The 26,787-nt window shown below is 37.4% G+C and overlaps 2 protein-coding genes across 2 annotated transcripts; one reads left to right on the forward strand and one right to left on the reverse strand.

Annotated features, from left to right (window-relative positions):
* The first annotated feature begins 3,965 nt into the window (after positions 1-3,965).
* LOC107811563 (uncharacterized) lies at positions 3,966-5,915 on the forward strand. The gene is made up of 3 exons (XM_016636521.2): positions 3,966-4,123; positions 4,460-4,736; positions 5,492-5,915. The coding sequence occupies exons 1-3, from the start codon at positions 4,067-4,069 to the stop codon at positions 5,674-5,676; spliced, it is 519 nt and encodes a 172-aa protein (XP_016492007.1). The 5' UTR covers positions 3,966-4,066; the 3' UTR covers positions 5,677-5,915.
* Positions 5,916-10,497: 4,582 nt separating this feature from the next.
* Positions 10,498-12,482, reverse strand: LOC107811564 (U-box domain-containing protein 40-like). Its single transcript, XM_016636522.2, has one exon. The coding sequence runs from the start codon at positions 12,251-12,253 to the stop codon at positions 10,802-10,804; it is 1,452 nt and encodes a 483-aa protein (XP_016492008.1). The 5' UTR covers positions 12,254-12,482; the 3' UTR covers positions 10,498-10,801.
* Between the last annotated feature and the right edge of the window lie 14,305 nt (positions 12,483-26,787).

A 26,787-nucleotide genomic window follows, 5' to 3' on the forward strand; every position in this document is an offset into this window, starting at 1 on the left:
CCATAAAATGTCTACGACATACAGCCTTGTATACCTCCGGAGTTGACTTCCTTACCGTTATCTCACGACACTCTCTTACGCTGTATATTTTTACAGCCTTGGTTAAACGAGCTTTATTGGGAAAATACATGCCCTTTGCCAGCACCGTTGATCTTGACTCATCTCACATTGCTGACCGAAATTCGTCAGCATCCCTTGTGAGGGCATCCACATCTGGCATACTTGGCAAATTATCAAGTAGGGAATATTCCGCTCATGAAACGGTACGTGGGACTCGTACACTCTTGGTCTAACGGGAGGTGGAAGAGCATGCTCCCTCGTCAGCTCAGGTTTGACATTCACTTCCTCCTCATCATCACCCTCGTCAGGGAAGGGTGTGTCATCTCCAGGCTCATCAACATTATTTTCATAATCACTATTATCTTCCTGACTCTGCGCATCTGCCAGATCACGAGTAAATACGTCGTCTACGGGCAATTGAGTGAGGTCAGGACCATCAAGTTGCTCGTTTTCACTGCACAAAAAGAACAAAATGATAAGCTACTCAAATTGATAAATATTTTACATATGCTATATCACTTCACTTGCAAGTCGTACTACGTTGACATTCCATGATGCACATTTTCCTGTTGGTGATGACTCCCGGATGGACCACCGTGATCCAACATGCCAGAACTACGCATATTCCAACTAGGCGTGAGGTCATAACTTGTAAAATTCATATCCGAACGGTAACCCCTGTGGAAAATATGAGTGTTAATACAAATTCAATTCAACAAAAAAATAAACATCATAACAGAAAGGAAATTGAAGTTTACGAGTCGTCTTATGGATTATGTAAAGTAGGAGAGAAATTATTTCCTCGCTCCTCGTTCGCCCGCGGAGATAAGTTAAGATCCGGCCAAACTCTTTCAGCCGGAACATGTTAGGCTAAAATTGCTCCAGAATAACCACCCGAGACTGGGGGTTATCCCTGGTTTGCGCAATTTCATTATTGCCAACGTCTTCAGCCTTGACGTACATTTCCAACAATTTTATTACAATAAATTCTCTGTATTCATCCGGAATCCGCAAAAAATCTATAAGAGTTTCATCATCTTCGATGTTAAACTCAGAATAATAAGCAAACCCCTGCGGAGTCACAGAATACGGAAATCTACCGGTTACTTTAAGGTTCACCGAACGTTTCCTCACACTCATTTTTTTACGTAACAACGATACCAATTTATCGCACTCCGTTGTAAGCGGCAATTTAACATGACACTGTGGAGATGAACTATACCTCACAGAGTTATTCTCCATTACAATCTCACCCCCTTCCCCCCAATATAATGAAACCCTTATTTTTGGCTCTTCAGACATTATAGAAAATTGCTTGATAACAAGAAGAAAAGTTTGAACGGAAGTTAGAATATTTTTTGAATGGATTTTCATAAAATTCTAACGCCTTTAAATAAAGCAATGTCAGGGGGGCTGGATTTTTTGATGTATAGCGCGGTATTACACTGGGCTATACCCATTTGAATTATTGTTATGTCAGTTAACCGCAGGAGAGTTATTGGTGGGCCCACAAACATATATAGCGCGGTATTATACCACGCTATATATATTTGAATTACAGTTATGTCAGTTAAATGCAGGAGACTAATTGGTAGGCCCACAAACAGGTATAACGCGTTATAATACCGCGCTATATATAATACTGTATTGTACCGCGTTATTATACCGCGCTATACTTCAACTGCAGAAATACCGTTGACGTATAGCACGGTATAATATTGCGTTATATATAGAAAAGTATCTTTTTTTAGGCAATTAAAACGTATTTTAAGTCCAAAAACTTGATATTTAGGGTTCGGACTCTTCACTTCTTTGACAATAATTCAAAATGGTTGAATCAATGCAGCTGCTGAATACTGACTGGTCGGTACTGTCACCTGTGAATATTTTGACTAAAATGAATAAGCACGTGATTTCACATGTCAAGAAAGGACAAAAACGTATCTTAGTGTCGTGGAACTTATATCTTAATGTAATCGCCCTAAATAAAAGAGTGCTCCTATTTGGACAAGATGCAAAAATCTTATTTTTCTCGAAAGTATTTTGGTAAGAAATAATTTGTATTTGGTTAATTAATTTGAAAAGTATTTTTGAGCACCAATTAATATTTGATCAATCTTTTAAAAATTACTTCTAAGTGTATTTTTCTCAAAAGCGTTTTTGGAGAGAAACTGTTTTTTTTTGCTTCTCCAAAATTGTTTCTGCTTCTCCTCAAAAATATTTTTTTTCGAAAAGATTGGCCAAACACTTCAACTTTGAAAAAGAAAAGCATTTTTTTATTAAAAAAGATGCTTCTAAGATTGGAGAAGCTTGGCCAAATAAGTTATTAGTAGGTGTTTGGACATTAAAAAAATGTTAGGTTTGAAAAAAAATAATTAAAGTTAAGTTGAAAAAGGTATTTGAAAATTAAAATTATATTTGGACATGTATTTCATTTCAAAAAATATCGCAGTCTTTTTAGAGTAAAATATTGTTTAGTTGAAAAAGAGAAAAAAAAACTTTTTTAAGCTCCCGTTTGGAAATAGATCTTTTTTTTACCTTTTTCAATTAAAAAAACTAAAGATATTGTTTGTTCATGAAATTTGATTAGTTTTTGAAAGACTTTGAAGACAAATTTAAGTTCCAAAAACTTGTTTGGACTAGATTTTGGGTGAAAATTTATCTTCACAAAACTTCAACTTATTTTTCAAATAAATTATGTCCAAATACAACTTCAACTTTCAATAATTATTTTTTAACACAACTTCAAAACTCGTTTGCTCAAATTTTAACCAAATCTATGTCCTTAGTTTGAATCTCATCTTCAATTTTTTTTTGAAACGCACTAAAAATTCAATCAAATGTATAACCGAAGAATATTTTCAAGATGACTTCCGGAAAAAACAATATATGGACAAACAACTCCTATATCTAATACCACCAGCTTTTGTGGTCCTGGTGAAACTTTCTCCGCAACCAATATTTATACCAAGCTAACATATGCAACACTTATTTTTTTTTTATACATTTACTATTTAATCATGGTTAAGTGATATGTATCCCAACTTTAATTTTGAATTGCAAATGTTAAATGGCTGGTTTTCTGAACATCTCCCTGATTAAACTATGTATTCTCATCTAAATTTTTAACTGCTAAACCTTAATTGCTTGGTTTGATGTGAATACCTCTCATAAAGATAATCAGATTTGTGTATGCTCCATGTCCTATATATACTGACTAAACAAAATTTTGCATAAGTCACTGATTTAAACTTGGGAGATGAAGCATTATAATTTGAATTATTCACGTAATATGACACCCAAGAATGGGACTAGCTCGTCAAGAACAAAGAAAAACAAGTCCTTTGGAAGGCAGAAAACGTAGCTAGTTTTGAAACGACAAGACCTCGTGCACATCCAAATAAACAACTGAAGCACACACTCTGATGTGAAATACATATATTAGTTTATGAGCCCTGTGGCATGGGAATGTGTGCTGAAACACCAACTTAGATTTTGCGTATCTACCAATTTATCACTGTCTCGCCCATAAAATCTTTGATCTACCAAGCTGGCACCTAACTGGACCGGCACCCCAGCCTTGCACTGATACAGAAGCATGAGTGATTTATCCAGACTTTCGAATGTATACCTATTTTTACTTGCTTTTGGATGCGTGCGCGCACGCGCACTCAGATATAATATATATGGTTCGATCAGAGGCAGTTGGAACTTGCAACATGGAGCATAAATATACAAGTAAAAAATCATTAAAACTTTAACAAATTTAAATTTGAATCCATAATTAAAATTTTGAATCCGCCTCTAAATTCAACCAAAAAAATATTAGATTCTATCAAACCCGGAAATTCATAGTTGGATCTGACACTCGTTAGCTTCTCCTTGTGTATGCTCCACGTCCTATATATACCTAATCTTATTGTCATAAATCTTTCATCAACTAGCTTTTTAGTTGTGCTCTCTTTCAGCTACTACCATTCTTGCCCTCCACCTGCTTGCTTTCACCATGGCTTTTAGGCCTATGCCACTTCTCTTTGCCTTTTTGCTTCTCATCGCTTCTAGTGTATGTCTATTCAACACTTGTTCATTTCTATAACTACAAAAGATACTTACATACTTTACTATGCTTAGATCCATAAGATTAAATACAACATAGAATATGAACTGTAGGAGTCTTATCCTACATTTTGCATTTTATATATATTGCTAAGCATGACTGAGCATTTTACATCATTCGCCATAAAAGAAGTTTGTTCTTAAATTCATTCTCATGATTAACACATTTTAACTAGTGCACATTTATGAAGAGTACTAAGATTTTTTTATGTGTATCCAAAAATAAAGCTTAGTTCAGAAAAGTGACGTTAGTTCATGAACCTTTTATTCCTTTTGGTTGCAGAATGGAGATAGCAACACTGCCCCTGGTGCTTCCCCACATGGTAAGATATCGAGCCCCCCACCACCACTCAATGCATCCTCTCCAACCACTCCATACCCACCCACCCAGGTGACTCCTCCTCCTCCTCCTCCTCCTCCTCCACCGCCAGCAAAGGCACCATCACCGCCACCTCCAGTCAAGCTACTACCATCCCCATCTCCGGCGGTCAAGCAACCACCACCAGCCAAGAAACCACCAGTCCCTACTCCCCCCGTCTCACCACCAAAGAACACAGCAGGTATAAGGCATTTATATAAGAGTTTGAGTCCTATCTTTACTTTCTTTCCTGCATTTGTCCCTGCTTTCTTATGTCTAGTACTTAGACAAATTTGACTTTCTTTGTATTTATAATAGAAAACTATTTATACGATCTTATGCATTGAAGTCAGGCAATAGAAACATAGTCACTCTATCTCCATTTAAAAAAAAGGAAATAGAAAGAAAAGTAAAAAGAAAAAGGACCGGAATCTATACATTGAATCACAATTTTTTTGAACCGTATGCATCAAAAGATACTTGTAAGGTTCCCATCTATACATTGAATCACAATTTTTTTTTGAACCCTATGCATCAAAAGATACTTGTAAGGTTCCTAAGGGATATAATATTTCCCTAATCAAACGGCCTTATTGAAAGATTATATTTTTAGGCCAAAAGGTTGATAACGAGATCTGGAATCTTATTGGTCATATAGTATATTTCAATATCGAGAATGAGATCAAAGATGTGTATCAACTAGGTCAGAAATAAGCATCGGGCAAACTCTTCTTTCGTCTAAGACAACGATTTTTATTAGCAGTAGCAAAGAAGGGAACTCCATATAAGTTACACGCAAATCACTTATAAGGTAATTATAAGGAAAACCCTATAATAAACATTAACTGGTAACCTGATACAATGGTAACTAACTTAAATTCTTTCTATGATTAATCTTCAAGTGATCTCTGGAATGTCCTTCTTTGGTAACAAGTTTTTCTATATATGTATGTGCAGACTGTGTTCCCCTATGCCAGGTGAGGTGCAAGTTGCATTCGAGGCAGAATGTATGCCTAAGAGCATGCGCTACTTGTTGTTTAAGATGCAAATGTGTTCCGCCAGGCCAATATGGGAACCTAGACAAATGTGGCAAATGTTATGCTAGTATGACCACCCGCGGTGGCAGGCGCAAGTGCCCATGAAAATTGAGATTGAAGCTCTAAGATGGATTATATAGGAACTGTTGCATGACTTTGCATATGTGAATTGTAATAGTTGACTAGCACCAGTAATAATTTTCAGATGAGATTTTGATAAACAAATGCCCTACTTGACACAATGACTGGCTGGGTCATTTCATTCCATGTCATCCCTTTGCTTCAGAAGTTTAACACTAATGTATTATGAGATTAGTGCAGTTTTATTATATCTGCTTTTCCTATTTTACTTTCTCCTTTTTCTTCCTTGTGTAAGTAAGAAGAGCAGCTAGTAGCTCTTACTGATTAGGGTCTCCACAGAATATGCTATTTTTAGGGTGAAAGTTGAATAAAACGCTACCTTCTAACTCTATAAGCTCTGGATAAAAAGAAAGTAGCAAAAAGGCTCTCTGGTGGGTTTATGCAAGTTTGTCAAGCTTTTTTATATACAAGGCAAGATAACTCTTGCGATGCTCGTTTAGGGAGCAGTACAAGTAATCGATGATGTGAAAAACGCAGTTTAAGTAACCATAGCAAATGCACAAGTTTACTGTAACAACCCGCCGGTCGTTTCATGAGTTATCACTCCGTTTTCCCCATTTTTACTTCTTTATGTCTTGTTCAGCTATATTATGTGGCATCGGGTTGGTCGATTCGGGTTCGGAGTGGTCTTGTGGAGGATTGAGACACTTAGTCTCTCAATTTGGCCATTTAGTTGGAAAAGTCAACCGGAAGTTGATTTGTGAGTAAATTATCTCGGAATTTAGTTTTTATGATTCAGATAGCTTCGTGAGGTGATTTGGTACTTAGGAGCGTGTTCGGAATGTAATCTGGAGGCCCGTGGTAGATTTAGGTTTGAATTGGCGAAATTAGAATTTTGGCGCTTTCCGGTTGGTAATGGAAATTTTGATATCGGGGTTGTAATGGAATTCCAAAAATTGGAGTAGGTCCATTGTGTCATTTGTGACGTTTGTGCGAAATTTCAGGTCATTCGGAGGTGGTTTAATAGACTTTCTAATAGTTTGCGGGATTCGGAAGTTTTTTGGAATCCTTAGGCTTGAATCCGAGGGTGTTTTGACGATTCAATGTTGTCTTGAGTGTTCCGAGGATTGGTACAAGTTTGAATAGTGTTATATGACTTGTTCGTACTTTTGGTTGAGGTCTCGGGGGCCTCGGGATGATTTCAGATGGTTATCAGGAAGTTGGAAGTTAGAGTTTGCAGCTGAAGAGTTCCTGTCATAACCGCACCTGCGGATTGGGGCCCGCAGAAGCGTGGAAAGGGCCGCAGATGCGGCCAAGGTTGTGAAGGGCAGGAGCAGCAGATGCGGAGTGCTGAGCGCACCTGCGATGGCGCAGGTGCGGGTATTTGAGCGCATATGCGATTTTTGGGCGGATAAGTGACTTCCGCAGGTGCGCACCTGGGACTGCAGGTGCGAGTAATAAGGCCGCAGGTGCGGTATCGCCGGGCAAAACATATAAATAGATGCCTTCGCGAATTTTTTCTAAGTTTCTCCATTTTTGAAGACGGGAAGAGAGCTAGGGCGGTGATTTTTCAAGGGAATCAAAGGTTTTCAGTTGGGTAAGCTACTTAAGCTTTATTACTTGTGTTTATGACCATTTTTCTATTGCCTAATCATGGTATTAGTGGAGAATTAGGGAGGAAAGTTGGGAGATTAGGACTTGAAATTGGAGACTTAGATTTAGGGATTTGAGGGCTCATTTGTAGTCGAATTTTGGTGTATTTGGTATGTATGAACTCGTAAGAGTGTAAGGATTCTAGTTTTGTGAATTTTATCGGAATCCGAGACGTGGGCCCAGGGGTCGGGTTTGACCAATTTCGGGACTTTTGAGTTAAATTGATAATTTTCGTATGGGTTTCACTCCTTTAGCGTATATTGATGGTTATGTACTGATTTTGGTTAGATTCGGGGCATTTGGAGGCTGAATTGAGAGGCAAGGGCGTCGCGGGCTAGAGTTTGGCTTGGCTTGAGGTAAGTAACGCCTCCAAACTTGGTTCTAAGGGTTCGAAACCCCGAACTATGTGTTCTATGATTACTATTGAAATGACGCAAATGCCAAGTGACGGGCGTGTAGGCATGCACCGTGAAAATTGCGGCCTGGGTCATTCCATGGCATCGCTTAGGGACTCTTTCATGCTGATATTTGTGTTGTATTTACGTGATTAAGTTAATGAGCTACAAATCATGCTAATTATCATGTTAAGGCTTCACGCCAACCCTGTTGAGACCCGAGAGGTCGTTTCTTGCTGTCATGCCATTAGCTTCATTAATATTATGTACTCAGTCCCGTTCATGCATATTATATCATGCCTAAGTCTCGATTATTGCTATTTGACATATCATATCATTGTTCGGGCTAGTATCATGACATTTTTGGGCTCGTGTGTGTGACTGGAGAGAGTAATGACTGAGTGAGGCCGACAACATGATATTGAGTGCTAGTATGGGATCGGGCCGCACGCCGCAGCGAGATATTAATCAATCATGCCTTCGTTGGCTTGATATAGCGCTTGGGCTAAGAGAAGCCCCTCCAGAGTCTTTACACCCTAGTGAGCGCGGTTGATGATATTGAGGGATGGATCTTCCCTGGACATGGACCTTGTCCGAATTATTGATATCTGGAGATGGATCTTCTCCACAGGGCTGGATTGGCCTTCCTCGGTACTGGATGACTGCGGTCAATGATGTATATATATATATATATTCCGGGATGGATCTTACCTGGGCCGGATGGCCATATACAGTACCGAGTGGTTGAGCACTTGTGAGTGGAGGTATTATACGTAACATTGATCATGCTATCTGTGCATTGGCACTTGGAGGTTCCTGAGCTTTATACTATGTACTGTTCATACTATGTTTAATCACTGTTGAAAATTTACTTGAACTGCAAACATGTCTACTTTTCTGTACAATTAAATGTTACTACCTGCAGAGGTTTGGTTCGTCACTACCGTCAGTCCATAGTTTGGACTTGTTACTTACTGAGTTGGTGTACTCACGTTATCTCCTGCACCCTTGTGTGCAAATCCAAGTGTTTCGGGCTACGATAGCGGTTGTTGATCACATCGGTTGAAGACTTTCCTTGGAGATTGCGAGGTAGCTGTCTGGCGATCGCAGTCCCGCCTTCTCCATCCTTATCTTCCTTTTTAGCGCATATTGATGGCTACTCTCAGACTGTATTAGTCTTGTTTTATTTCGAACCATTGCAGTATGTTGCTCATGACTAGTGACACCCGTGGTCGGGCTTATATTTCTTTTCGCTTGTTTTGATTTCTACTTTAACTTTTATTGGAATTCTGTTAAAAATATGATTTTCTTAAGTTTTAACTTGGAATATGGAGTAAATGGATAATAGTTGGCTGGCCTAGTATCACGATAGGCGCCATCACGACCAGGTCAGTTTTTGGGTCGTGACATTTACTATAAGAGTTTTAATTTCACTACACACGGATAGAGATGTAGGTTTCTTACACCATCATGTTGACCTGCAAATACAACAACAAATAACTTTTCATCCTATATACAAATGCTTGTTTCTTTTATTTTTTACCCTCCCCAAGAGTTTTCCACTTTGCTCCTTTGGGGACTCGAACCTGCAACCTTAGTGTCGGAGGTGGAGGGTCCTTTACCACTTAAGCAACTCTCTCGTCTAAACAACTTTGCTTGACCAGGCAAACATGGCCCTCTAGCTTCGGGCTCCAATTTGATTTGCACTCTTATGTTTAGCTGTGAGAGCGCGAGTAAGAGCACTCACACCCTATACGCATCAGCAGATGAGTTGCTTCTCATTGTCATCTCCTTTCTCTCTGTCCTTAAAATCCAAGCTTCTCAAACTGTTTGACATTCCTAGATTCGCATGTTAGCCTTGCTGTATCTGTGGCCTTATTAATCAGTTATTTGTACTGCATCTGACTTCATCATTAGTGGATGCCTTGTCAAATTGCTTTTGATGTACTTATGCTTTTTGCTTACTAGTTACTATTATGCATATGGATATTCTAATCAAAATGTGTACTCATGCCTTTTGCTCTAACAAATGTATACACGAAAGACATATGAACTCACATACACATCAATCTTAGAAGTATAACATCTGGTTACGTTTTAGAGCAACAATGGCCACCTACTTTAAAAGGAAGATGTAACATGTAAATGAAAAGATTCAGAAATACCTGTTATTTGTCAAAACCAGTTTCATGATGACTCCAAGTCCAAGTAGAACTATTATATCTATTGCAGTAATATAAGCATTATAAAATCTTTTTCAATTGGCATCCTCTGCAAAGAGTCACACCATTGTTAATCTGAGGGGAAAAGTAAAAGAAAGAGGCAAACACATTTCAGAAGTATCACAATAGTGGCTGCAGCAAGCTCTTGAGAAAAGTACAAAATGCTAGAGTACTCTATTCCTAGTAAAGCTTAATTTTAAGTCCGTAAAAATCAAACCTCCATAGCAGTACCAAATATCAGTATCTCGGTGTAGCTTCAATGTCTAGTAATAACAAGTCGAGATCAGCTCTGCTTAAAAAAGAAATACCTCTTTCAAGTAGTTAGATAGTGAGAAGGCTTTGCTCTATTCTTGTTCTCTTTCATTGTTGATCCACGAGGATGATTGAATCTAAACTCAGGAGTTCATTTTGCCTCTAGTTAGCAGTAAATACATACTATTACAGACCCTTCAAGAAACTAACAAAGAGAAAAGAGCATTATATGTTCCAATTTTTCACAACCAGAGGAAAGCTGATCAACTCAACATCAATCACAGCTAACTAAACAGAGCGGATGTAAACCACAAAAGATTCACAGAAGAAGCCTTATTCACACAAGAAATGAAGAATACAATCTGGTATTCAAGGATGGCCAAACAATAGTAGAAGACAATGGGCTCATGTTAAAAACATTTTCCCAAAACCATAACACACTGTTCAAAATCTTTTCTTTACAATTTCAACAATCAAGAAACCGATATTTACTTTGTCAAATCCACACATTGTCTCAAAAGACACCACAAGCAAACCTAAAATCCATTTTGTGAATGGAAAACCTTGCCTAGTTACAATTTCATGTCCAGAAAAAAAAGCACTTAATACCCAATTAAGGGAAGAAAACTATGCAGAATTTGTATCACCATCAGAATTAAGCAACTCCTCCCAGTCAATTTCTTCCTCCTCTTCGTCTTTCTCCCTCAACACCTGCAATATCTTCCTAACTTTATCCTTGGCTTTCTCACCTTCCAAAATTTCCTCAAGTGTTATCAACAAGTCTTCTGCAGCAGCCTCTTTTGCCAATCCTTTAAACCTAAGTCCACCATGACTTAGTCCATATAATGCAGTAACACAACTCTCACGAATAGATTCTGCATCAAACTCTCCCTGTCTCAACATACCCACAAAACACTCCACAGCACCCCCATCAAGCATAGATCCTCTCCCCTCTAAACTCGCTGCCATGTTACACAATATTGACAGAATTCGTCCCGTCATATGACCTGTTCTCACCATGCCTAATAGCGACTGAACCGCCCCGAGTTTCACCAACTTAGCCCTGTTACTCTGAACCAAAGAAAGATGATACAGTGCCAAAGCCGAATCATGCCGCATCCGTTCTGACTCAGAACGGAGAGAGTGAAGCAGAGGAGGCAGTGCCCCCAAAACCCCAATTGCAGTTTTGTTCTGATCATCTAAAGCTAAACTGAAAAGTGCACCTGCAGCATGTTCTTGCGATTCAGGGAATCCTCCTTTTAACACGTCAATTAACGGCGGAACAATTCCAGAACGAACAATCTTCACCTTGTTTCCATTTTCTAAGGAAAGGTTCACTAGCGCTGCTATGGAATTCACCTGTACTGAAGCATATCTCGAGGAGATGACAGAACGGAGAGCTGAGAGCAAACGAGGAGTGCAGAGCTGAAAACGGGTTTCTTCCCGGGTCCGGGTCAGCTTTCTAAGTGAGATCACAGCTTCTTCTTGTTCAAACACGTGGGAGCTCTTCAGTTTGACGATGAGTTCATCTTCTTCACACGACTTGGGGTTTGTGGGGTCCATTTCTGAGGACGATGCTGAAGAGTAACAGCAGGGTCGAGTTAGAGCAGTTGTGGGTCCACTCGTAGGAGTCACAGACTCCTCAGAAGTAGTAGAAATTTGACGATTCAACAGTGTTACAGACTCAATGAACCGGTTCATAACATCACAATTCTTGGTATTATTGGTGTTTTGGGTAGCCATTAACGTACGGACGAGATTTTCAGCAGAGAGGAAATCGAGGGGTATAGGAGGATCGATATGGGAAGAAGAGCACCAGTTGAGAATGGTGGATTTGAGGGCGCGATTAGGGATGATAGTGGAGAAATTGGGAATAGAATTATCAGGTAAAATGGGGGTGAAAGAGAGGGATTTACAGGCAAGAACACAGTGACGTTCGAAGGTATGGCCTGAAGAGACAATTATAGGATCAGCCATAAGAGAACCAGAAATTGGACAGATGAATTCCATTGGAGGGTGTTTTACTTTTATTGGAGATTTGTGGAAGGAGATTCTCCATCTTTGCTTTCCACTTCCCATTTTGATGTTGCAGAAATGGACTCGTTAATGAAATTTGAGTCTAACTGAATCCTCCATAGGTTGAGAGATGTGTTTGAGTTAGAGGAGAAAAGGAAACATGATATGAAATTTCAGTATGGTAGAATGGTCAGGGAAAAGGCAAAAGGAATTGAAGAGTGAAGCTGCTAATCATTCAACTAAAGTGCCAATTCTTAACTTGATTACTTTGTAATTTTATTTCTCTTCTCTTTCTTCTTATTATTTAAAAAAACTTTATTTCATTTTCAACGGGGAAGGCTCTTAAAGGGTTGTTCGATGGAGTAGCTAGTTGCACCACAATGAAAAAACTGAAAAGGGCCAAATATACTCTTTTACTATCACAAAAAATTTAAATATAATTTTCGTTATATTTTGAGTCCAAATATATCACGTCGTTATAATATTGGTTCAAATATAGTCCTTTTCTGTTAAGTTTATCCAAAGTTGTGATGACCCGATAGGTCATTTTCAGTTTTAGCCTTTATTTCTGTGTTCCGAAACCTCAAATAGCTATGTTTAGTCTTTTTTGATTTGCGTGCATAGTCCGTGTCTTTTTTCAGAAAAGTTTTATGTGAAAAACTAAAGAAAATGTGAAATTTTGCCATAAACTCATTTGAGTTGACTACGGTCAATGTTTTGTGTAACGAATCCGGATCAGTATTTTTACGGTCCCGGTGGATCCGTATCGTGATTTGGGAGTTGGGCGTATGCCCAGAATCGAATTCGGAAATTCCAAACTTGAATTATCGTGATTTGTTGAAAACTAGCAATTTAAAGGTTTAAAGAATTCTTAAGTTTGACCGTAGGTTGACTTTGTTGCTACAGGGTTCGGATTTCAATTTCGGAACTTGGTACAGGTTCATTTCAGTATTTTATGACGTTTTCCAAAAATTTGGTGCAAAACGAAGTTGATTTGACGTGATTCGGACGTCCGGTTGTAAAATTGCATGTTATTGAGTTACTTTGAAAATATCATTCCTTTTGATGTCTGATTCGTAGTTCTAGGTGTTATTTTGATGTTTTGATCGCGCGAGCAAGTTCGTATGATGTTATTACACTTGTGTGCATGCTTGGTTTGGAGCCCGAAGGGCTCAGGTGAGTTTCGGATAGGCTACAGAGTGATTTTTGGACTTAGGCTATTGTTGGTTTTTGGAGTCTAGTGATGTCTAGTGTATCCTTCTTCACGATTGCAAAGATACTCCCGCGATCACGAAGAGTATTCTTGGTTGGGGAGGTTTTTTCTCTATGCGAACGCGAGGCTGTGTACGCGAACGCGAAGCCATGGTGGGATCACCCTTCGCGAATGCGACCAGCACTACGCGAACGCGAAGAGTAAGGGGCCTGGAAGGAGGAGCAGGGGTTTGTTCTATACGAACGCGAGCCAAGGCTCGCGAACGCGACGGTCAGGGGGGTCAAACCATCGCGAACGCGATGGTCAGGGGGAACAAACCATCGCGAACGCGTGCAACCCCTCGCTAATGCGAAGGCCTTTTGCCGCTGCTGCTTCGCGATCGCGTCAGGTGTCTCACCTGACGCCCAGACTTTAAAACTTCTAAAAATCGGGATTTCACCCATTTTTCACCATCTTCTCATTAGAGCTCGGCCTAGAGGCGATTTTGAAGAGAGATTTTATCCCCACTTTGTAGGTTAATATACTTTAACTCGTTTTCTTCCATTTCCATCAACACCTATTGATTTCTAACCTTAATTTATGCTATTTCGTGGTAGAAGATTAGGGATTTGGGTAGAATTTGGGGTTTTGTAAAATTAAGATTTAGACCTCAAATTGAGACCGGATTTCGAAACTAATTATATAATCGGGCTCGGGGGTGAATGGGTGATTAGGTTTTGGTCCGAATCTTAGGTTTTGACCAAGCGGGACTGTGGTTGACTTTTGTTGATTTTTTGAGAAAAGTGTAAAGATCTTAACTTTATGCATTGTAATTGATTTTTCTAGTATTGTTTGTTGATATGAAGTCGATTTTAGTTAGATTCGATCAGTTTGGAGGCAAATTTTAGAGGAAAAACTCCAGTTGAGCTTTGATTTGCTTGCAGAGCGAGGTAAGTGTTGGATCTAATTTCGATTTAAGGTAATTAGAAACCCTTGAACCATATGTTTTGCGAATTATATATGTAACGACGTATCTGCGAGGTGATGAGTGTATATATGCCGTCAAAATAATTATTTCCATGCTTTTCTGTATTTCATTAATTATCTTATTCCATGTCTTAACGTTTACAATTGCTTTCTATGGCGTAACTTGTTACTTGTCATTTATTTACTCTTGTATTATAATGTTTGTTTCTTTCATGATTCCATGATTAATTGCTACTTGCCTTAATTGTCCTACTTGTATACTTTAACTGTCATATGTTTGGCTTGTCTTATTGCTTTGTATTAATTATAGCATTTCTTGATTTTGTACGGGGTTCCTTTATCACCTTGCTTTCATATTCTTTAATTGTGGAGATTTATGTGAATTGAGTTGTTGGATTGATTATATTTATTGATTGGGTTACACGCCACAACGATTGTGATATGGTGGATTATGTGTGTTGTACTCATTGTTGCATTGCGTTAACTTTCAGTATTTTCATATGAGATTCTGAGGACTGATATTTCTGGTTTCATTGATTTCGAGGATTGAGTTTGCTTTCATCAATTAACCGATTTGCCGTTATTTCCTGTGTTCCTTTCATATTGTTATTATGATTATACTGTGTACAATTTATTGTAAGTAACCCGCCTGAGCCTCGTCACTACTTCGTCAAGGTTAGGCTCGGTACTTACAAGTACATGGGGTCGGTTGTACTCATACTATACTCTGCAGTTCTTGTGCAGATTTTGGAGTCGATCCTAGCGGCGGTCAGTAGATTGCTCGGATTCGGTGGTTTACGGAGACTTGAGGTACAACTGCACAACGTTCGCAGCCCTGAAGTCCCCTTCTATATTACTCTAGCTGTTTATTTCATTTGAGACAGTTATGTTTTCATTCAGACTTTTATTTGTAGTACTCTAGTCGCTCGTGTACTTGTGACATCAGTTCTGGAATTGTATCTGGATATCGTTGTTATTTTAGTTTACTTACTCTATTTCAGTTTATTCAGTTTCTTGGTTATTATTTAATTTGAATTGTTAAAAATGGCTAAAAATAATTTCTAACGTTGGCTTGCGTGACAAGTGAAATATTATGCGTCATCACAATTCCGAGGGTGGGAATTTCGGATCGTGACAAAAGTGGACATCCAATCCTACGTGACACTCACATTTGATGAGGTGGATGTCACATGGCTTGCCACCTCAGCGCTCCTAACCCATTTTACCCCTCCCTTTTATTTTTTTCGACCACTAAATTTTTTTCCCTCCTCCACTATTGCCATCATTACCGCTACCATAACAAATATTATATTTTAAATTTTAGTCTTTTATATATAGATTAGGGGTGCTGGGGTGGCATGTCATGTGGCATCTACCTTATCAAATATCATCGCCACCGGCCACGTAGGATTGGATGTGCACCTTGGACAAACTTAACAGAAGAGGGGTATATTCAAATCAATAGTATTATGGTAGGGTTATATTTCGACTCAAAGTATAACGAATGGTATATTTAAATCTTTTCTTATAGTACAGAAGTCGGAAAAAAAAGTTTATCCCTCCCTCACAATTTAGGTGTTGCATGTTTCTATTTAGGAAAAGTTAAAAAAATTATAACTAAATATATTGTTTAAATTAACTTTAATTTTTTTTACCATTAATAAGATGACTATTATAAATGACAAAGTTTAAAAATGTCTCTTTCTTTCTTAAATTTAGTACTCAATCAAATAATATGAAATAAAATGGGACAAAAAGAACACAACAAAGAAATAATTTATATATATGTTTATCATGAAAAGAACATTGATTAGCCCTCCCTGCAATTCTTTAGCTAAAAAACTTGATCCAGAGTATTTGGGATTTTATTATTTCCGGAACGCCCTCTGATATTCAAATTTGTTATAAAATAAAGATTGTAAAGTAAAGACAACTATAGAGAGAAACTGATATATTATTCGAATTCAAATTGATGTACATAATGAACTGAAATCTCTTCTATTTATAGAAGAAAGGAAGCTGTTGTGTAAGTTGCTACTATACCAGATATGGATAATCTTCTACTGAGAGCAATATTTATCCATAACAGAGTACTGAAAAGATAAGCTTATTATACCCAGTATGGATAATCTTCTACTGGGGATAATATTTATCCATAACTAGGTACTGAAAGGATAAGCTTATTATATCCGGTATGGATAATCTTCTACTAGGGGTAATGTTTATCCATAACCGGGTACCGAAGTGATAAGCTTCTTCAGGAAGCTTATTTCCAATAGAGTACTAAATAGATAAACATATTTATGGTGGAGTCCCATATGGATAAGCTTCTTCAGGAAGCTTATTTACAACAGAGTACTAAATGAACATCCATAATATAATATATTTATAACACTCCCCCTTGGATGTTCATTAAAAGATAATGTGCCTCATTAAAACCTTACTAGGAAAAACCACGTGGGAAAAAATCCCAGTGAAGGAAAAAGAGTACACATATTTAGTAAGACGCATTGCTAGGTGCCTCATTAAAAACCTTATAAGGAAAACCCCATGGAAAAAACCTTAGTAAGGGAAAAAGAGTGCATCGCGTATTTTACTCCCCCTGATGAAAACCTTGTTTCAAATATTTGAGTCTCTGCATTCCAATCTTGTATACCATCTTCTCAAAAGTTGAAGTTGGCAAAGATTTAGTGAATAAATTTGCTGGATTATCACTTGAACGGATTTGCTGCACATCAGTGTCACCACTTTTCTGAAGATCGTGTGTGTAGAATAATTTTGGTGAAATGTGCTTCGTTCTATCTCCTTTTATAAATCTTCCCTTCAATTGGGCTATGCATGCAGCATTGTCTTCGTATAAAATTGTGGGTCTTTTCTCACATTCCAAACCACATTTTTCTCGAGTAAAATGAATTATTGATCTCAACCATACGCATTCTCTACTTGCTTCATGAATAACTATTATCTCAACGTGATTTGAAGAAGTAGCAGCAATAGATTGCTTTGTGGAGCGCCATGATATGACAATACCTCCATATGTAAATACGTAGCCGGTTTGAGATCGAGCTTTATGGGGATCAGATAAATAACATGCATCTGCATAACCGACAAGATCTGCACTATCTTTGTTAGCATAAAACAAACCCATATCAAGAGTTCCCTTTAAATATCGCAATATATGCTTAATCCTGTTCCAATGTCTCCGTGTAGGAGAAGAACTATATCTTGCTAGTAAATTAACAGAAAATGCTATGTCAGGCCTTGGAGCATTAGCAAGATACATTAGTGCACCAATTGCACTGAGATAGGGTACTTCGGGACCAAGAAGTTCCTCGTCCTCTTCTGGAGGTCGGAACAAATCCTTATTCACTTCAAGTGATCGAACAACCATTGATGTACTCAATGGGTGCGCTTTGTCCATGTAAAAGCGTTTTAAGACCCTTTCTGTATAGGCAGATTGATGGATAAAGATCCCGTCTGCTAAATGTTCAATTTGCAGACCAAGACAAAGTTTTGTCTTTCCAAGATCTTTCATCTCAAATTCTTTCTTAAGATATTCAATTGCCTTTTGGAGCTCTTCTGGAGTTCCAACAAGATTTATGTCATCAACATAAACAACAAGTATAAACAAATTCTTATGCCATTTTCTTTATAAAAATACATGGACAAATAACATCATTTATGTAACCTTCTTTCAACAAATATTCACTAAGGCGATTATACCACATGCGCCCAGATTGCTTTAAACCGTACAAAGATCTTTGTAATCTGATTGAATACATTTCCTGAGATTTTGCTTCAGGCATTTTAAATCCTTCAGGGATTTTCATATAAATTTCATTATCAAGTGAACCGTACAGATAAGCTGTAACTACATCCATTAGATGTATTTCAAGCTTTTCATGTAGTGCTAAACTGATGAGATATCGAAATGTTATGGCATCCATAACAGATGAATATGTTTCATCAAAATCGACTCCAGGTCGTTGTGAGAATCCTTGTGCAACAAGGCGAGTTTTGTATCTTTCAACTTCATTTTTATCATTCCTTTTTCGCACAAAAACCCATTTATGACCAACTGATTTTATACCAGCAGGTGTTTGGACTACTGGTCCAAAGACCTCTCTTTTAGCAAGTGACTTCAATTCCGATTGAATTGCCTCTTGCCATTTTGGCCAATCAGATCTTTGTCGACATTCTTCGATAGATCGAGGTTCAAGATCCTCACTATCTTGCATAATATTAAGTGCAACATTATATGCAAAAATATTATCCACCACTATTTCATATCGATTTAAATTAATCCCATCACCGATCTAACTTATTAAAAGTTCCTCACTCACATGAGCTTCGGGTTCATTGATTTCTTCAGGAATCTCAGAACTAATCAGATTTTGGGTCTCTTCAGGAGATCCCTTCATAGTATCGTTTTGATCATTTGTCGATTTTCTTTTTCGAGGATTTCGATCCTTAGAACCCAAAGGCCTACCACGCTTCAGGCGTGCTTTAGGTTCACTAGCTCTCATGCTAGTAGATGGTCCTACTGGGACATCAATTCGGATAGGCACATTCTCTGCTGGGATATGTGACTTAGTTATCCTTTTCAAATCAGTAAATGCTTCTGGCATTTGATTTGCTATATTCTGTAAATGGATGATCTTCTGGACCTCCTGATTACATATAGGGGTACGGGGATCAAAGTGAGATAATGATAAAACTTTCCACACAATTTCTCTTTTGATTTCCTTTTTCTCTCCCCCTAATTGTTGGAAATTTGTTTCATCAAACCGACAATCTACAAATCGAGCAGTAAATAAATCTCCTGTCAATGGTTCAAGATAGCGAATAATAGAGGGTGATTCAAACCCAACATATATTCCTATCCTTCTCTGTGGTCCCATCTTACTACGTTGTGGTGGTGCTACTGGCACATATACAGCACATCCGAAAATTCGTAGATGGGCAATATTTGGTTCATGACCAAAAACTAATTGTGATGGAGAATATTTATTATAATGTGTCGGTCTGAGATGAATAAGTGATGCTGCATGCAAGATAGCATGGCCCCAAACAGTAGTGGACAATTTTGTTTTCATAAGTAGTGGTATTGCTATCAATTGCAGGCGTTTAATAAATGACTTTGCAAGGCCATTTTGAGTATCAACATAAGCTACAGGATGCTCAACTTTTATCCTAACTGATAGACAATAATCATCAAAAGCCTGAGATGAGAATTCTCCAGCATTATCAAGGCGAATGGCCTTTATAGGATAATCTGGGAATTGTGCCCTTAATCGAATTATTTGGGCTAATAGCTTTGCAAACGCCATGTTGCGAGATGATAGTAGGCACACATGAGATCATCTTGAAGATGCATCTATTAGGACCATAAAATATCTAAACAACTCACTTGGTGGGTGAATAGGTCCACATATATCCCCATGTATACGCTCTAAAAAGGCAGGGGATTCAATACCAACCTTCATTGGTGATGGTCTAGTGATCATTTTTCCTTGATAACAAGCATCACAAGAAAATTCATCATTTGTGTCACGACCCAAACTGGAGGGCCATGACTAGCACTCGACCATACTTGCCGAGCACCAACGTACATTTCATCTAACCTTCATTATTATCTTTTAGGGCTGATGAGATCAATATAATTGGTATACATGGATCATGGACAACCAACAATAAAATATGACGGCATGAACATACATAGCAGGGGATGACCAGACAATCAAGAAACTACATATAAGGTATGAGCTACCACGCTACCATGAAAGACTATATAACAAAACTAGCCGACAAGGCATACCAAACTATACATGAGTTGACACCTGTCTATGAGCCTCTAAAGGAACATAAGTGCTGCAACATAGACGGAACAGGGCCCCGACATACCCATAATGTCTATAACAAAAATGCATACCAAGACCAAGGCAAGTCCGGAGAAGGAATCTCGCCAATCACCGCTGAACTGGACAGCCTACTGTGGTGGGGGAGCTGCACCTGCCTGTCTATCAGGACCTGCAGCATGACATGCAGCATCCACAAATAAAAGGACGTCAGTACGAATAAAGTACTGAGTATGTAAGGCAGGAAACCATAAATACGATCAGTAATGTAAGCAAGGATAGAGAATATACAACCTGTAACATCTTAGTACCTCTGAGGGATACTGACATGAAATGCATGATACATATGTATAAATACATAAGCCTTTAAAACATTCGCCTCTGTGGGCATCATCATCATCATATCGTACCCGGCCATAATAGGCTCGGTAAAAAAACGTACCCGGCCATCATAAGGCTCGGTAGAATCGTACCCGGACACGTGGAGCTCGGTAAAACCCAACTGATCAGTGGTTGCACAATAGGTGTCGTACCCGACCAACTATAGCGTGGCTCGATAGAGTAAAATAGATACATATATATAATGCATGCTCGACTCATGGAATTACATTCTAAACCTTTCGGAGTGACGTAAGGTCGGTATCCTCTGTACACGTTATTAGGACTAACTCTTCACTATGAACCTTATAAAAATCAAGAAGTACCAACAACATTGATAACATAAGAATAAGAGAAACAACATTAACATCAATCGTTCCATAAGAGGGAAAACAATGTAAGTACTGCTAGCTCTAAGAGTAGAGTATCTTGGAAGCTCGTTCATTACATCATGTACAATCGGAGTCGTGCAAAAGAAGGAAAGGGATAGCCTCACATACCTTGTATATACTTCCCCAATCTTAAGTTATGCAATTGTCAAAACTCCTTAGTCTACAATAAGAGAAACGATACTATCATTATCATTTAAGCGTCATAACTATTATGTATCGACCACAACCTATTTTACGATGAAACGGACAACACCTACCCTATATATATTACTTCACACCATTCAAAACAGTCGCCAAATAGCCCAAACAACATCAATAATAAACATATTGAGCCTCCCAAAATAGTCCACGCACAGCCTAATCACTTCATACATACGACGACCACCGTAGTCGTGTCAAACGACCCGGAAATATTACGAATAACTATCATCCCACAACCCTACATATATATGGTGTTTCTCCACACCCTTCCTCCTCCAAAACTCCACAAAACAGTAGTAAAATACGCAGCCCAACAACAACGTAAAACAGTCCACAAAATAATAACATTACTACCAAGCCTTTCGATATATATTTCACAAGTTCTAGCTTCAATGGCTTAGCCGCAACTTGGATAATCTTAAATACATATAGAGTAAGAGGTTCCTTACCTTTATACAGAAAGAACAACTCTAATTTGACCTTAAATTTCCATGAAATATCCCTCCAATGCTGCCACAACAACAAAAAAGCAAAACTAGCGATCAATTAGTGTTTTTCGGCACTAGAATCACTTTAGAAGGCTTGAAATCACCTAGGATTGATATTAAGAACATGAGGGAGTATTTACAGAACATAAAACCTTTAAAACAACCTCCCACACGAGCTGGAACGACACAAAAATGAGCAACAACAAGAAGAACAAGAGACTTACTAGCGCCACGGAATTCCCGACACTTGATTTGTGTTGTTTGCCCTTTTTGGGTCTTGAATCTTGAGAGAACCTTGAGAGGATGTTCCTAGGGTTCTAAGGTCTGAAAATAGTGAGAATAAATGACTTAAAACGGGTTGGAGGCATCCTATATAGGTCCAAATATCTTAAACCGCCTTAGTGGGCCCCATAGAGAGGTGCTTGGCGCAGTCTCGCGAAAATGCAAATATCTCTCTACTCCGAGATCGTATCGATGAACGGTTTAATGAGTTGGAAACTAGACTCATAGATATTTAATTTGGTTGGTCGATCACCCCGTAATTCCTTGTAAATTAGGAGAAAAGATTAGAAACATTTGACCTAATGTTTAAGTAAAATTATGAACCTAAGTTGAGACAACTTTTGTCGACTTTTGTTTCATAACTCGTTTGACTTCAAGACTTATGATACGAATATTATATGATTAAAATACCTTAATACATGACCTCTTGAGTGTATTAAGCACCGCTAGATTTACCTACAAATACGAGTTACAACATCCTTGATTCATTTAACTTCTAATACTTGTTAATCACCCTTATACACTCTTGTATCACTTAAGACCAATATGATTGACTTATTATCATCTCAAAGATAATTCCTTATTGGATTTATGTTAACTAATATATGGCATGAACTAACACATGTAGATATGGGTTGTAACAATTTGTAAGAATCTTCAGGTTCTTTAATAGATGCCCACTCGAATTTTCAGTAATTCGTCTCATCATTATTGATCCGGGATGACCCAAACGGTCATGCCAAAGCACAAAAGTATTTGAATCCGTAAACTTCTGGTTTACGATAGAGTGTGCTTCAATTGTACTAATTTTTGAATAGTATAAGCCAGAAGATAAAGTTGGTAACTTTTCTACAATGCATTTTTGGCCAGAAATATTCTTTGTAATACAAAGATATTCCCTGTTCATTTCATCTATTGTCTCAACATGATACCCATTTCGGCGGATATCTATAAAACTCAACAAGTTTCTTCGGGTCTTGGAGGAGAACAATGCATTGACTATAATAAGTTTTGTTCCCTTAGACAGAAATATTATGACTTTTCCGGAACCTTCAATCAAACTTATATTACCAGAAATTGTTGAAACATTTGCTTTTTCCTTATGCAAATAAGAAAAGTATTTCTGATCGTTGAATATGGCATGAGTTGTTCCACTATCAATAACACAAATATCTTCATGATTTGTCTTTGATCCAAACATAATTTGAGGATTATCCATATTCTTCAAAATAACATAAATAAAATATATTATAGTAAATATTATTATCAAAGCATAACATTTATTTATGTACAACAATTACATAACCATACTATCTATTACAAACAACAAAAATTAAAATATTTATATTTCTACAGATTCACTACCGATTACATGACTTGTTTCTCCTTCTGGGAATGCAAAGTAATCAGCTACATCCAAATGCATGAAGTCTAAATTATCTTCAGAAATAAAATTTGCTTCAACATTTTTCTCTGTCTTCTTCAGGGAGGCTTGATAAAGCTCAACCAGGTGCTTTGGCGTACGACAAGTACGTGACCAGTGCCCTTTTCCTCCACATCTATAACATGCATTTTCTGCATTTGGCGCTTGCACCGCTTCATACTTTTGTTCCTTCCTTTTCCACTGCTGGTGGTGAGGAGGCTTCTTTGGTGCATTATTATTACCATGATTGGGGTTTCTTCCCCGACCACGGCCATGGCCACGATTGGGGTCACAACCTCTTCCACGTTTAGCTTGGTGGAAGTTCGTCTCATTCACTTCAGGGAATGGACAAGAACCAATAGGTCGGCTTTCATGATTTTTCATTAATAGCCCATTATGTTGCTCTGCTATAAGAAGATGTGAGATAAGTTCAGAATACTTTTTAAATCCCATCTCTCGATATTGCTGCTGCAGGAGCATATTCGAGGCATGAAAAGTGGTGAAAGTTTTCTCCAACATATCATGATCAGTAATATTATCACCACATAATTTCAATTGGGAAATAATTCTGAACATAGCAGAATTATACTCACTGATAGATTTAAAATCTTGTAGCCTTAGATGAGTCCAATCATAACGTGCCTGTGGAAGAACGACCATCTTCAGGTGGTCATATCTATCTTTCAAATTATTTCACAGTATGACTGGATCTTTAATAGTGAGATATTCCATTTTCAGGCCCTTATCAAGGTGATGGCGTAGGAATATCATTGCTTTGGCACGGTCTTGGTTTGATGCCTGATTTTTATCCTTGATGGTGTCTGCCAGACCCATCGCATCAAGATGAATTTCAGCATCAAACACCTAAGACATGTAGCTTTTTCCCGATATATCCAGGGCTACAAATTCAAGTTTAGAAAGATTTGACATTATTTAGGAAAAGAAAGTTCTTACCTCTAATACTTTCAAAGTATTTGTTCGAGATGTCAGAGTCTCGTGCTGATAACGTGTTATGAAATAAAGACTGTAACGTAAAGACAACTATAGAGAGAAACTGATATATTATTCGAATTCAAACTGATGTACATAATGAACTGAAATCTCTTCTATTTATAGAAGAAAGGAAGCTGCTACTATACCAGATATGGATAATCTTCTACTAAGAGCAATGTTTATCTATAACGAAGTACTGAAAAGATAAGCTTATTATACCCGGTATGAATAATCTTTTACCGGGGATAATGTTTATCCATAACTGGGTACTGAAAGGATAAGCTTATTATACCCGGTATGGATAATCTTCTACTGAGGGTAATATTTATCCATAACCGGGTACCGAAGTAATAAGCTTCTTCAGGAAGCTTATTTCCAATAGAGTACTAAATAGATAAACATATTTATGGTGGAGTCCCATATGAATAAGCTTCTTCAGGAAGCTTATTTACAACGGAGTACTAAATGAACATCCATAATATAATATATTTATAACAAAATTGATATTCTTTCAGGTACTCCCCTAAAGAGAGTGTGAAAGAGAACGAGGGGCTCAAGAGTTGTTGGATAATGATAATGTACACCAAATTAATCCCCTTTTGGCCAATAAAGATTATGAAGGAGCTTGCATATATTACTGAAACTGCAGATATATTTGTGATATTAAAATCTAAAGTTGATGCAAAAGGGGCTCAAACACCCTAGCAATGATTCTTCAAGCCAATGTAACACAATCATTGTTCTCTTCTTTACAGGCCTCTTAACTTAATTGCAAAGCTTCTTCCTTCCTTTTCTTGCCTGCACTCCACTTCTACATCTTCCATACACAAAATCCTCTTTTTCATTTTCAGGTTTAAAGTAATCAAGACGATTTAATCTATATAAGATGTATATATAGTATAGTATAGTATATATATTAAATGTATAATATATATATATATATATATATATATATATATATATATATATATATATATATATATATATATAATATTCATTTATATTATGCATATAACAGTATATAATTAATGTATAATTGACGTATACTGTCTAAAAAAAGTAAATAATACCGAATTATCCAGCTAGTTATTTGTGTACAAATTTCTTTAATTAATCTTCAAAGTTCACTAACCTGTTTAATTCAGATTTATGTTAAATAGGTCTACTAAGAAAGATAAAGCACTCCTATCAAAAGTTTTCTATTTTTAAGACTTGAACCCGGGATCTCGAATGCAGAGAGATCTAAAGTATCACACAACACAATTCGATCATTTTCTTGATTTAATCATTTGATATCTGAAACTCATGGCTCGACTTATCTAAAAAATTTAAAAAATGAATGAGTTCAATATTATATATCTTTCAAGGGGTCATTTGGTTTGATGTACTCAGAGAAATAATCATTTGTATAAAGGAGTTTTAATAGTGATATAATGTTCGGTTTATATTTTCTATTGATATAAAGTTAGTTCTTATATAAAGTTATAAACCAATTTGGTGTATTGTCTTATATAACCATCAACATAGAATAACTAATCAATGTATGAGTTTTATATGAAAAGAGAACCCTTCGGGATGGCTCAGTTGATTTGGAGGGTGGATGACCTGACATCGAATCATCTCTCAATGCCTTCTGGGATTGAGCCTGTCGCACAGAGCTTGCCTCGTGCGATTTACATCATTTGTGTGGTTTGCAGGCTATTACACAGGGAGAGATTTATCCAGTGCACACAAAGTGCTCGTCACAGAGTACTCACCCGAAGGATAAAGCTGTGGCAGAAATTGTAACGGCTGCAGATTTCCCTCTTACAAAAAAAGAGCAGCAAAAAGACAATACTATCTTTTGTCTTTTCCTAGAAGCCTATGAAGGTCAAGTCTCCAAGGCTTTAACTGTAATCTCATTATTTTTTAATTTAAAAAATAAACAAATAGTTTAAATGGTATCTTGTTTGTCCAATTTTAGTACAATGAACCAATACTAAAATGAATAATCTCGTATTAGTAATCTTTGCATTACTAATTTTGTACTATAATCCACATATAACTTCTTGGAACCACTCTTTTCTGAATTTGGCTAGAAAACAAGAATAATGAAAATTATAATTGTAATAATACCCTCTACATCTCTTAAAAGTTTGTCTTTTTGGTTTATAGTGTAAGTCACCCCCACAATTATTGACTACTAAAGTCTTAAATGCCCACATATTCGGGTAGTTTCTTCTCCAGTGTTCTCCCTTTTGGTGCTCCGTGGATCGTCAACTGATGTTATTCATCTTTGCGTGTGTTTGGAATAAATATTTTCTTAGAAAATAAATGAGTTTCTTACTTATTTTTTGGTATTTTGTTAGGTAGCAAAAAATATTTTAATATATATATATATATATAAAATTTAGACAAACACCA

Source organism: Nicotiana tabacum, chromosome 22 (genome assembly GCF_000715075.1).
Source record: "Nicotiana tabacum cultivar K326 chromosome 22, ASM71507v2, whole genome shotgun sequence".
Taxonomy (NCBI): domain Eukaryota; kingdom Viridiplantae; phylum Streptophyta; class Magnoliopsida; order Solanales; family Solanaceae; genus Nicotiana; species Nicotiana tabacum.

Coding starts and splice junctions, on each gene's coding strand:
- LOC107811563 (XM_016636521.2), top strand. CDS start 4,067: ATGGCTTTTAGGCCTATGCCACTTCTCTTTGCCTTTTTGCTTCTCATC. Junction 4,124..4,459: donor TGCTTCTCATCGCTTCTAGT/GTATGTCTATTC, acceptor TTTTGGTTGCAG/AATGGAGATAGCAACACTGC. Junction 4,737..5,491: donor ACCACCAAAGAACACAGCAG/GTATAAGGCATT, acceptor ATGTATGTGCAG/ACTGTGTTCCCCTATGCCAG.
- LOC107811564 (XM_016636522.2), bottom strand. CDS start 12,253: ATGGGAAGTGGAAAGCAAAGATGGAGAATCTCCTTCCACAAATCTCCA.